A 13,649-nucleotide genomic window follows, 5' to 3' on the forward strand; every position below is an offset into this window, starting at 1 on the left:
AAAGCCATCGCACTGGGGAGTCCATGGGAACCACGGCAGAGGCCAGTGCAGCGCCCACTACTGTGGTTAACCCTAGATCTAGATGCAATGTTCAATGATTCCTCAGTTGTGTGTAACACCCAGTCAGGGGGACCCTGCCGCAGCCAGGTGTCCACCTCCGTCTGTCAGCACAGACACAGTGTCCGCCCTCACACTCCTCAATAGGACAACCCCCTGCTTTCAACAGAAAACCACTTATTCCAAGAACCAGGAAGATCTCAGAGTGAAAAAATAGATGCCAACACCAAGATGACAGAGATGTTAGAATGATCTGACAAAGACTGTAAAGCAGCCATGCTAATGGTGCTCAATGAGAAATTATGAACATGTGTACAAATGGAAAAATACAAAGTCTCAAAAAGTAGAAGATATCAAGAATCAATATAAAGAAGAATCAACTGAAAATTTTAGAACTGAAAAACGCAATAACTGAAATAAAAAACTCAGTAAATTTATTAGGATACTCAACAAACAACATGTCAGGTCTCCACACACCACGTAGATATAAAGGTAGAAGGCAATTTATAAAAATCTTTTACAGAATCAGATAAGGGCTGCTAAATATTACATATAAAGGCAAAGGAATTAGAATACCTAAAAGAATTCTAAAGAAGAATCAAGTGGAAGGAATCAGTCTATATGATTTGGAGACTGACCCTACAATCACAATTCCATGACTACAACTGAGATGGCGACACAATCACAATTCCATACCTACACATGATATGGTGGCACAATTACAATTCTGTAACTACACACGATACAGTTCCATAACTACACACGATACGGCAGCACAATCACAATTCCCTAACTACACATGATACGACGGCACAATCACAATTCCATAACTAGACATGATATGGCAGTACAATCACAATTCTGTAACTACATATTATATGGCTACACAATCACAATCAAAATTAAAGTATTGGTGGACACAACAATATATAGATAAACAGAAAAGAAAACCCAGAAATAGACCCACATGAATATGCTCAACTGAATTTTGAAGATGGGGTCCTAAGTCTTGCAACTTATACAGAAATTAATTCACAATGAATCATGGACTTAACCATGAAATATAAAAATATAAACTTTTAGAAAAAAACAGGAGAAAATGTTCTAGATCTAGGGTTAAGCACAGAGTTCTTAGACTTGACATCAAAGCACAATGTATAAAAAGAAAAATGGATAAAACAAACTTTATAAAAATAGTCAGTGTTGTTCCAGGAAAGACCCAGTAAAGAAGATGAAAAGAGAAGCTCCAGAGTAGATGTCTGTCAAAGTATCTAGAATGTATATAGTCGTCTCACACTCAACAGTGAAAAAGCAAGTAATCTGGTTAGAAAACATACAAAAGACACTAACAGAAATGTCATTAAAGAGGATAAGCAGATAGCAAATATGTGCATGAAAAAATATGGTACATCACTAGCCATAAGGGAAATGAAAATTAAAGATACAGTGAGATATTACTACACACCCATAAAAGTGGCTAAAATAAAAAAACACTAACACCATCAATGCTAGTGAGGATGTGGAAAACTGGGATCAATCTGACAGCGTTAGTGGGCACAGTCACTGTGAAATCCAGTCTGGCAATTTCTTAACACAGTAACATGCAACCACCATATGATCCAGCAGCTGTACTTCCAGTCATTTATCCAAAGAAATAAAAACTTATAATCACACAAAAACCTATACATGAATGTTTATAGCAGCTTTATTCATAGTAACCCAAACTGGAAATCAGCCAGATGCCCTTCAATGAAGGAATGGCTAAGCACACTTTGGTGCATCTGTATCATGGAAAACACACAGCAATAAAACAAGATGAACTACTGAAGCACTCGACAACCTGGATGAATTCCAGAGTATTGTGCCGAGGGAAAAAAGTAAATTCCAAAAGGTTACATACAGTATGACAGCATTTATATAACACCCTTGAAATGAAAAAACTATAGAAATCAGGACAGATTAGTGATTTCCAGGGGTAGGAGTGGGAGGGAAGTGGGTGTCACTATGAAAGGGCAGCGCAGGAATCTTGGCGATGACGCAGGTGTTCTGTATCTGGACTGTGAAGATGGCATGGTTCGGGTTGTGAGACTGAACTATAATTTTTCAAGATTCTTTCACTGGGGGAAACTGAGTAAAGGGTACTATGGGATCTCTATTAATTTTTTACAACTGCTTGTCAATCTACAATTATCTTAAAGACTTTAAAAAAGAGAAATTTCAGCTAATAGTGTAAGAGAAAATCTTTAACAGATAAATGCACCAAACTTACTGTCAGGCCACTATCTTGAACTAAATAAAGCTTAACAGCTCAAGGGAAAAACAGCAAGAAAACGAAGAATATTTGATGTTTGTAATAATCATCCTAGGGTATAAAGGAAAACTCAAACAATATTTATTATAATCTGTATAAAAGATCACAGAAATGTGCACTGTAATTTAGAAAGACTTGTATGAAAATATAAAAATATAACCTGTAAGTATTCCCTTTCTGACAATGCTTTCCATGTACCGCCCATACCTGACCTTGGACTCCTACAGACCCTACCCACTCAGTCACAACCCTGCTTCTGCACTCATGTTCTCCCCAGGTCAGTAAAGCAACTTTCTAACTTGTTCTCTCTGCCACCAGTTGCTTTCATTTCACCCTCCAACCCTTTGCTGTGATGAGCTAAAATATAAATCTGATTATGACACTCTCTGATTTTCCTCCTTCAACAGCATCTCCCAAGTACTAAGGATAGGGTTTAATTTCTTTAGCTTGGCAAAGGAGTTATGTTATAAAATGTTTCCGACCAACTCTATAATTTCATCTCCTGATAGTTTTTCACATTTTCCTGTGTAAATGACATAAAATTTTTGTCTTGTATTTCACAACATTAAACTTTTTCACATATTGTCCCCTTTGTGTTAAACATGCTTACCCCTCAGGACCCTGGATAACTCCTTTATTCTTCCCGGAGTTGCTCTCTCGTCCGCAGCGTGTGAGTGTGCTCCCACAGAAATACAGAGGAGACTGTCATAGTATTTAAAACACAGCATTGCCATCCTTTATTACTTCACTAGTAGCAATTTTATTTTATTTTTTATTCTTTAGTATATGAAATCTTTGTCTCCCAGCAAATATGAGTTTGAGTTTGGTGAGGAAATGGCTATCCCCTAGAACACTGTTAAATGGTCAAAGATTACTTGTAAATATCCTAAATTCCTTTCATTTTCTATTAATATATTATACATAATACACCCAGGGAATTTACACATACTGACAACTGACCTAATTTGAATCATTGTATATTTTTTAGCTTACGATATATATTCACGTGATAAATGTGATAAGTATGACTTATTGCTTAAAGTATAATTCCTTCTTATTTATTCTAAGGGTACATATTTCCTGCTTCATGGGAAACTTCAAACTCCATCATTTTCACAAGTAGATAATGCAGATACCCCATTATTTCATGATCAACAGGTATTCATTCCATGATTCTTTAGGTAATTTCCTTCTGCCTTTAGGGTATTTAAGGAATCTTTTTATCATAGATTTTAGTGAGTCTTCCCAAGTCCTTGCCCCTCACTTATTACCTGGTAGTCTTTCTTCTCTTTACTTGGGGAATTTTCTGCGTTCTGTCCTTTTCTCTCTCATTCTGCTGGTTAGTTACACAGAAATTTTTTCTGGTCATCATCAACTTTTAAGTCTATATGCTTACTTTAGTATTTGAAAACTATCTGAAGGTTGAGTTGGGTTCAAGATAAAAGCCCAGCAAGATCCTGAACCACCTTCTCCCATGGACACAAATTTACAACTACATAGGGAATAACTCCCTCTGAAAGGGACCTGAAAATGCAATGAATGGAGCCTCCACAACAAAAGATAAAAGGAAAACATCAGAGGCAGAAACACAAATTTGCTAGGGGGAAAACGACACCCCAGTTGCTGTGAGTCATAATCAGAAGGGATATAAAAGGTATGGCATGTTTCCCTGAGGAGTACAAGCTTCCAGCTTCGTACCAGGTGCCTCAAACCTTAGATCCTGCACAGTAGAGATGAGCCCCAAAACACCGGTCTTTGGAAAATGGGATTATGTTCAGGAAAACTATAAAACTGTCGGGAAGAGAAAACTCACTCTAAAAGGCTTTTGCAAAGACTCAAACACCAATCTGAACTGCGCACAGACAACAGGTAAGAGTGACCCATTTATGAACCTTTACATGTCTGCCAGAGGGTTGGGAAATAGAGGGACCCTCCCCAGGGACAGAGACAATGGCAGAAGGCCATTTTTGATCTCAGTTGACCTTACTAACTCCAGCACCAGGGAGCAGCCTTTTGGAATTCTCCCCCTACCCTGCTGCTAGCCACAGTGGGTGTGTCCCCAAGAGTCATGCCCACAGTGTGTGCATGGTCAGGAATGTGTCCAGCTGGGGTCAGAGGCTATCCCAGCCTGCTGAAACTTGGCAACAGTCTCAGATGCTTCCTGCAGCCAGACTGAGCTTCTGCCCTGCCCACGAGTGTGCACAGCAATGGTCTCACCACAGTAAGAGTGCACACAGGCCACACAGAAGATAGTTCCTGAGTGTCTTGCACTGGTGACCAGGGAGACTGTGCTTCTTGGCCTCACAGGACATCTCTTACACGAGGCCACCCCTTCACGACTGGGAGAGGTTGCTGCCTTATATAAATATATAGAAACAAACATAAAGCATTAGGAAAAATGAGGAGAAAGATGAATGTGTTCCAAAAGAAAGAACAAGATCATAGCTTAGAAAAAGTTAAATGAAATGGTAGTAAGAAATCTACCTGAGAAAGAGTTCAAAGTAATGGTTATAAAGATGTTCACCACACTTGGGAGAAGAATGGATAAACATCATGTAGCAAACAGAAGTTGTAACTGAACTGAAAACTATGACAGAAGGGCTCAACAGCAGCCTGAATGAAGCTGAACAAATCAATGAGCCAGAAGACAGAGCAGTGGAATCCACACAGACTGAGCGGTAAAAGTAAACAGGGATTAAGAACGGTGAAGACAGGGGTGCCTGGGTGGCTCAGATGGTTAAGAGTCTGCCTTCAGCTCAGGTCATGATTTCCAGGTCCTGGGATCAAGCCCCATGTGGGGCTCCCAGCTCTGCAGGGAGTCTGCTTCTCCCTCTCACTCGGCCTCTCCCCCTGCTTGTGCTCCTTCTGTCTGTCTCTGTATCTCTCACCAATGAATAAATAAAATCATTTAAAAATAATAATAACAGTGAAGACACTGTAAGGGACCTTTGGGACAAGAGCAGGCAGAACAACATTCATATTATAGAGAGCCTGGAAGATGACAACATATAGAAAGAGCCAGAAAAAATATCTGAGAAATAATGGCTGGAACCTTCCTCAACCTGGGGAAGGAATCAGACACCCACACCCAGGAAGCCCAGAGAGTTCCAAATAAGATGAACACAAAGAAATCCATATAAGACATATTATAATTAAAATGGTATAAGTTAAATATAAAGAGAGAATCCTAAAAACAGCAAGGAAAAACAATTTGTTATATATAAGGGAAACCCCACAAACTCTCAGGAGATCTTCCAGCAGAAACGTGACAGGCCAGAAGAGAGTGGCATGACATAAACTGAAGGTGCTAAACAAACAAACAAACAAACAAAACAACACCTTTCAACTGAGTATTCTCTACAGAGCGAAGTTATCACTCAGACTTGAAGGACAGATTTAGAGTAAAAGGGGTTCATCACCACTAAACCAGCCCTATAAGAAATGTTAGAGATATTTCTTTAAGCTGAAAAGAAATGGCACTAATTAATAAGGAAACACAGAAAAGTAAAAACCTCACTGGAAAAGGTAAAAATATAACAATGGTAGTAGATCAATCACTTATAAAGTCAGCATGAAGGTTAAAAGACAAAAGTAGTAAAATTAATTAAAAGTACAATAATTAGTTAAGGGAAACATGAACTAAAAAGACATAATAAAGTAGGTCATCGAAAATATAAAACGTAGGGGGGGTTATAAAAAGATAAAGCTTTGGAATGTGTTTAAAATTTAGTTGCTATCAACTAAAAAAAGATGCTATTTACATAGGATATTTTATACGCATCTCACAAAAATCACAAGGAAACAACTTATAGTAAATACCAAAAAAAAAAAAAAAAAGAAAAAAGAAAAAAGGAATCTAAACATAACACTACAGAAAACCACACCACAAAAGACAAGAAAAGAGAAAGGAACAAAGAGAAACAACAGAAATAGCCATAAAATAATTAACAAAATTGCAATAAGTGCACATTTATCAATAATTATTTTAAATGTAAATGGCCTAAATTCACCAATCAAAAGAGTAACTGAATAGATTAAAAAAACCAAGGCTTTTCTGTATGCTGCCTATGAGAGACTAGCTTGAGAAATAAGCACACATGGACCTGAAAAGTAAAGGAATGGAAAAAGATATTTCATGTAAATGAAAATGAAAAGAAAGCTGGAGTAGTTATACTCATTATCAGACAAAATACACTTTAAAATTAAGACCGTAACTTGAGGCAAAGAGGGCACTGTATAATGATAAAGGGGTTAATCCAGCAAAAAATATAACATTTTAAATATATATGTACTCAGGATAGAAGTACCAAAATATATAACGCGAACACTAACAGACTTAAAGAGAGAAATTGAAAACAATACCCTAATAGTAGGAAACTTCAATACCCACATTTCATTAATGGATAGATCATTCAGACAAAATAATCAATAAGGGAACATCAGCCTTCGAAAAAACATTAGATGAGATGGACTTAATAAATACAGAACACTCCATCCAAAAGCAGCAAAATACAGATTATTTTCAAGTGTACATAAAACATTCTCTAGGATAGATCACACGCTGGACTACAAAACAATCTCAATAAATTCAAGAAGATTAAAAACATATCAAACATCTTTTCTAAACATAATTGTATAAAACTATAAGTTAGTTATGAGAAGACAAATAGGAAACTACAGATATGTGGAGATTAAAGAGCATGTTACTGAGCAACTACTGGGTAATAGAAGAAATGAAAGAAGAAATTAGGAAAAAATTAAAAAAAAAAACCTAGGGAGAAATAAAAACAAATATAACATGCCAAAATCTATATACAGCAAAAGCTATTCTAAGAGGGAAGTTCATAGCAAGACAGATCTTCCTCAAAATACAAAAAAAAAAGTCAAACAATCTAACTTTATATCTAAAGGAACGAGAAAAAGAACAACAACGTCCCAAACTAGTAGAAGGAGGAAAATAGGTTCAGAGAGGAAAGAAATGCATAGAGATTAAAAAGATAGTAGAAAAGGGGCGCCTGGGTGGCTCAGTGGGTTAAGCCGCTGCCTTCGGCTCAGGTCATGGTCTCAGGGTCCTGGGATTGAGTCCCGCATCGGGCTCTCTGCTCAGCGGGGGGCCTGCTTCCCTTCCTCTCTCTCTGTGATCTCTTCCCTTCCTCTCTCCTACTGTGATCTCTCTCTGTCAAATAAATAAATAAAATCTTTAAAAAAAAAAAAAAAGGTAGTAGAAAAGAAGCTGGTTCTTTGAAAAGATACAATTAGCAAACTCTTAGCTAGACTAACCAAGAACAGAAGAGAGAGAGAGAACCCAAATAAATACAATTAGAAATGAAAGAGGAGAAATTACAACTGACATTACAGATAGACAAAGGATCATACCAGATTATTAGGAGCAATTATACTTCAATAAACTGGAAAATCTGGAAGAAACCGATAATTTCCTATGAACATACAATCTTCCAAGACTGAATCATAATGAGATAAAAAATTAGAACTGACAAATTATTAGTAAGGAGAATGAATCAATAATCAAAAATCTCCCTCCAAAACAAAAGTCCAGGACCAAAAGACTTCACTGGCATACTCTACCAAATATTCAAAGAAGATTTATTATGTATACTTCTCAAACTCTTCCAAAAAAATTGAAGAGGAATGAAAGCCCAAATAATTCTACAAGGCCAGCATTGCCCTGATACGAGAACCAGACAAAGACATCACAAAAAAGGAAAACTACAGGCCAATATCCTTGATGAACATAGATGGAAGAATCATCAACATATTTTAGAAAACCAAATCCAACAATACATTAAAAGGAGTATACACCAGGATCAAACGGGATGTATTCCTGGGATGTAAGGATGATTCATCATCCACAATCAGTTAAACAGAGTCATTACATTAACAAAATGAAAGATAAAAATTATATGATCATCTCAATAGATGCAGAAAAAGCATTTGACAAAATTTAACATTTATGATAAAAACTCAAAGTGGGTAGAGAGGGAAAGTACCTAAACATAATAAAAGCCACACACAATAATCCCACCGCTAATATCATAATGGTGATCCTCTAAGAACAGGAGCAAGATACAGATGCTCACTCTTGGCACTAGAATCCAACAGAGTACTGGAAGTCCCAGCCAAGGCAATTAGGCAAGGAAAAAACAAGGCATTTGAATCACAAAGATAGAAACGATATTGTCACTATTGTCAGATGACATGATACTATATACAGAAAACCCTAAAGAATCTACCAAAAAAAACTGTTAGAACAAATAAATTAATAAATTCAGTAAAGTTGCAGGTTAAAAAATCAATATACAGAAATCCACTGCCTTTCTATACATGAAGAATGATGCGTCAGAAAGATAAATCAAGAAAACAATCCCACTTACAACTGCATCTAAGATATCTGGCAATAAGTGCAACCAAGGGCATAAAGCCCTCTACAGTGAAAGCTATAAGACACTGGTGAAAGAAACTGAAGACACAAATAAATGTAAAGGTATTCTATGATCACAGATGAGAAGAATTAGAAGAATCCCATACTACACAGAGCATGGAGAATGTCCACACCACATCAGGCAACCTACAGATTCAAAGCAATCCCTATCAAAACACCAATGGCATACTTTGCAGGACCAGAATCATTCTAAAATTTGTATGGAATCACAAAATATGTCAAATAGTTAAAACAATATTGAGAAAGAACAGAGCTGGAGGTATCACACCCACTGATATCGCACTATACTGCAAACCTATAGTAATCAAAACGGTATGTTACTGGTATAAAAAGAGACACATAGATAATGGAACTGGATTGAGAAACCAGAAATAAACCTACACAAATACAGATAATTAATGCATGACAAAGAAGCCAAGAACATACAACGGAGAAAGGACAGTCTCTTCAATTAATGGTGCTGAGGAAACGGAAGAAAGTGATGCAAAAGAATGTAATTAGACTATTGTCTTATACCATACACACAAATTAACTTAAAATGGATTAAATACTTGAATGTAAGACCTGAAGCCATAAAACTCCTAGAAGAAAACACAGGCAGGAAGCTCCTTCATATCAGACACAGCTATTGGTTTTTTGAAAGCAAAGGGAACAACTACAACAAAAAGCAAAAATCGACAAATGGAAGCACATCAAACCAAATGCTTCCGCACAGCAAAGGAAACTGTCAACAAAATGAAAAGGCAGCCTGCTGAATTGCACACCATATATCTGACTCTCAAACCGTATATCCAATAAGGGGTTAACGTCTAAAATATGTAAAGAATTCATGCAACTCAAGAACAAAAATATGAACAATTTGGTTAAAAATGGGCGGAGGATCTGAATAGAAATTTTTCCAAAGACATGCAGATGGTCGACAGGCATCTGAATAAGATGCTCGGCACCATTAATCATTAGAGCGATTCGAGTCAGAACCCCTGTAAGAAATCACCTCACGGTAAGAATGGCTGTTACCGAGGACAAATCACAGCCATTGGGGAGGATATGGAGAAAGGGAAACTCTTACCCACTACTGCTGAGATTGCAAATTGGTCCAAACACTATGGAAACTCACATGTAGATTCCGTAATAAATGAAGAATAGAACTACATTATGACCCAGCTATTCCGTTTCTGGATATTTATCTGAATAACATTAAAACAATAATTTTAAAAATATATGCATTCTTATGTTCACTGCAGCAGTAATTAAAATAGTTAACATATTGAGTGCCTATCAGTAGATGAATGAATAAAAAAGATACATTTATACATTGGAATACTACTCAGCCATAAAATGTAATGAAATCTTGTCACTGGTGACAACATGCATGAAACCTCAGAGTATTATGTTAAGTGAAATGAACCAAAAGGACAAAAACAAATGCCACATGATTTCACTCATATCTGAAATTGAAAAACACAAACTGAAGAAACAAAATTAAAACAAACTTAAAACTATCTGAAGCTCCTTTTGCACACTTCTTAAAATCTAGGGGCATCTGGGTGGCTCTGTCAGTTAAACACCTGACTTCGGCCCAGGTCATGATCCCAGGGTCCTAGGATGGAGCCCCACATCGGGCTCCCTGCTCCACTGGGAGTCTGCTTCTTCTTCTCCCTCTGCTGCTTCCCCTGCTTGTGCTCTCCTGTTCTGTCAATTAAATAAGTAAAATCTTAGGAAAAAAAAAATTGAAAAAACAAAATTATAATGAACTTAAAAAAATTATCTGAGACTACTTTTGCATACTTCTTAAAATGTATTTCAATTTTTTTTCCTTATGAAAACACATTAAATCATGTTGCCATTTCTGAAGTTTAATAATAAACAATTTTTTTCCCAGATGTAATGCTTAATCAATGGTACTCAGCCAGTTATGGTCATTCAGTACATAAATGCCTGTTCAGTTAGTGAACAGGTCAGTACATAAATGCCTGGTCAGTTACTGACCAAAGACAGTTCCAAAATTGAAAATTAAAAAAATGTAGGAAATAGTTAATTTCTTTACGTGATGTCTAAAGATCATTTGGTCTAGACAACAGCATATTGGAGAACTCTGGGAGGACGTGATCCAGTGAACTAATGTAAAACAAAACAAAAGGGAGGCTGTGGAAGCAAGAGCAAGAAAGGGAAGTTCCAGAATGCCAGTTATGCATTAGGCCTAAAGATGACCAGTACAGTTCGGGGCAGTGTCTACTGAAGGTAGGGGTGAAGGTAGAGGTCTTGGGAGTAAAACAAAGGGGACTCCCTTCTATAGATACTGAATAAGAAAATAGAAAACTTGAGAATGTAATAAAAACATATAAGAAAAATACTGGCAAATAGGAAGGCCAAGCAGTAGCAAATAACCAGAAAATTACAATGTGTGTAATTTTAAGCAATTGATGGCAATAAATAGAGAAGTTGATGTTGTGAACATTTTCCTTAGAAAACTACAGGGGAGGAGCGGCGACGGCGGCGGCGGCAGCGGCAGCAACAGCGGGGGCGGCAGGCGGTCGGGGCTCCGGGCCGGGGCGGCGGCGCCATCTTGTGCCCGGGGCCCGTGGGGAGGCCGGAGCCCGAGCCCGAAGAGGAGGAGGAGCCGGGGCTGGTCGAGGGTGACCCGGGGGACGGCGCCATTGAGGACCCGGAGCTGGAAGCGATCAAAGCTCGAGTCAGGGAGATGGAGGAAGAAGCTGAGAAGCTAAAGGAGCTACAGAACGAGGTAGAGAAACAGATGAATATAAGTCCACCTCCAGGCAATGCTGGCGCAGTGATCATGTCCATTGAAGAGAAGATGGAGGCTGATGCCCGTTCCATCTATGTTGGCAATGTGGACCATGGTGCAACAGCAGAAGAGCTGGAAGCACACTTTCATGGCTGTGGTTCAGTCAACCGTGTTACCATACTCTGTGACAAATTTAGTGGCCATCCTAAAGGGTTTGCATATATAGAGTTCTCAGACAAAGAGTCAGTGAGGACTTCTTTGGCCTTAGATGAGTCCCTATTTAGAGGAAGACAGATCAAGGTGATCCCAAAACGAACCAACAGACCAGGCATCAGCACAACAGACCAGGGTTTCCCACGAGCCCGATACCATGCCCGGACCACCAACTACAACAGTTCCCGCTCTCGATTCTACAGTGGTTTTAACAGCAGGCCCCGGGGTCGCGTCTACAGGGGCCGGGCTAGAGCGACATCATGGTATTCCCCTTACTAAAAAAAGTGTGTATTAGGAGGAGAGAGAGGAAAAAAAGAGGAAAGAAGGGAAAAAAAAAAAAAAAAAAATAAAAAAAAAAAGAAAAGAAAAACAGATGACCTTGATGGAAAAAAAAAGATATACTGTGGAAGGGGGGAGAATCCCATAACTAACTGCTGAGGAGGGACCTGCTTTGGGGAGTAGGGGAAGGCCCAGGGAGTGGGGCAGGGGGCTGCTCATTCACTCTGGGGATTCGCCATGGACACGTCTCAACTGCGCAAGCTGCTCCCCTTGTTTCCCTGTCCCACTTCACCCCCTTGGGCATGGGTGGTAGGAGGGGATTTTTTACCCAGGGCTCTGGAAGGACACCAAACTGTTCTGCTTGTTACCTTCCCTCCATCTTCTCCCTAACTTTCACAGTCCCCTCCACCTGCTCTTGTCCTGCCAGGTCTGCCACCCACCCCACCCCTCTTTTCCGGCTCCCTGCCCCTCCAGATTGCCTGGTGATCTCTTTTGTTCCCTTTTGTGTTTCTTTTTCTGTTTTGAGTGTCTTTCTGTAGCTGGAAGATCTCTGTTCTGCCCCCAGCGGCTCCAGTGTAAATTCCCCTACCCCTTGGGGAAATGCACTACCTTGTTTTGGGGGGTTTTGGGGCATTTGTTTTTCAGTTTTTTGTTTTGTTTTGTTTTCCTTTGCCTTTTTTTCCCTTTTATTTGGAGGGAATGGGAGGAAGTGGGAACAGGGAGGTGGGAGGTGGATTTTGTTTATTTTTTTAGCTCATTTCCAGGGGGTGGGAGGTTTTTTTTTTAATATGTGTCATGAATAAAGTTGTTTTTGAAAATAAAAATTTGTTTGGCAAAAAAAAAAAAAAAAAGAAGAAAAGAAAACTACAGGGGACACAGCACTGTTAATGTCAAAACATAACTCACTAAGAGTGGAAGGAGAATGTTTCTGCTTGTGAGAAAAATGGTTTTTTAAAGAAAAACAGTGTGACCATAATGTGAGTGGACAGCATAAGCTTAGATGATGTAAAACATAAATGGATAGATACTGGCAAGGTCAAAAAGGCCATGATGATAGACATATTCTGAAATTAGGAAGTGCGCAAATAATTTGGCCCCCTTTTAAAAAGGAAAATGATTAGCTTTAAAAAGAAATTTTAAAGTGTCTTTACACAGCACTGTAGGGTAACCGAAAAATAAAACATAAATTATATTGAAAAATGTTCTGCCTCTTAGAATTTTAAACCAAAATTTGTCTTCTTTCTACATTAGAATTTTGTTTTTTTAAAGAGAAAAGTGTTTGATGAGAGAAGACAGGAAGGTACTTTGTGTTATTTTACAAAGTAGCTTAATTATTAGAAAACACACAATTGACAAATAATTATTATTCAATAAATAAACTAAGGAAGAAGCACTATTGGTCAGTGTGATAAATATTTTCCACGTTTTCAACTATTCCTAATACTACCTTTTTGCTGTACATAATAATCCCTTGAAATGGATGCTATGAATTCTGATCATAACTGAGAAACCGAGGCTCAAAGAGATTAAATTGCTCTAACTCATGGAATGGGGACTTAAACCTAGATTTCTGACTCCAGAGC

The 13,649-nt window shown here is 38.2% G+C and overlaps 2 protein-coding genes across 9 annotated transcripts in view; one reads left to right on the forward strand and one right to left on the reverse strand.

Moving 5' to 3' along the window:
• Positions 1–13,649, reverse strand: part of CEP126 (centrosomal protein 126) — a 98,602-nt gene that overhangs the window by 79,356 nt on the left and 5,597 nt on the right. The window lies entirely within an intron of this gene.
• On the forward strand, positions 11,417–12,128 carry LOC132013296 (polyadenylate-binding protein 2-like). The gene has a single exon (XM_059392970.1). It carries the CDS (start codon positions 11,530–11,532, stop codon positions 12,064–12,066), a length of 537 nt encoding a protein of 178 aa, XP_059248953.1. The 5' UTR covers positions 11,417–11,529; the 3' UTR covers positions 12,067–12,128.

The sequence above is a fragment of the Mustela nigripes genome, chromosome 1 (genome assembly GCF_022355385.1).
Source record: "Mustela nigripes isolate SB6536 chromosome 1, MUSNIG.SB6536, whole genome shotgun sequence".
NCBI classification, from domain to species: domain Eukaryota; kingdom Metazoa; phylum Chordata; class Mammalia; order Carnivora; family Mustelidae; genus Mustela; species Mustela nigripes.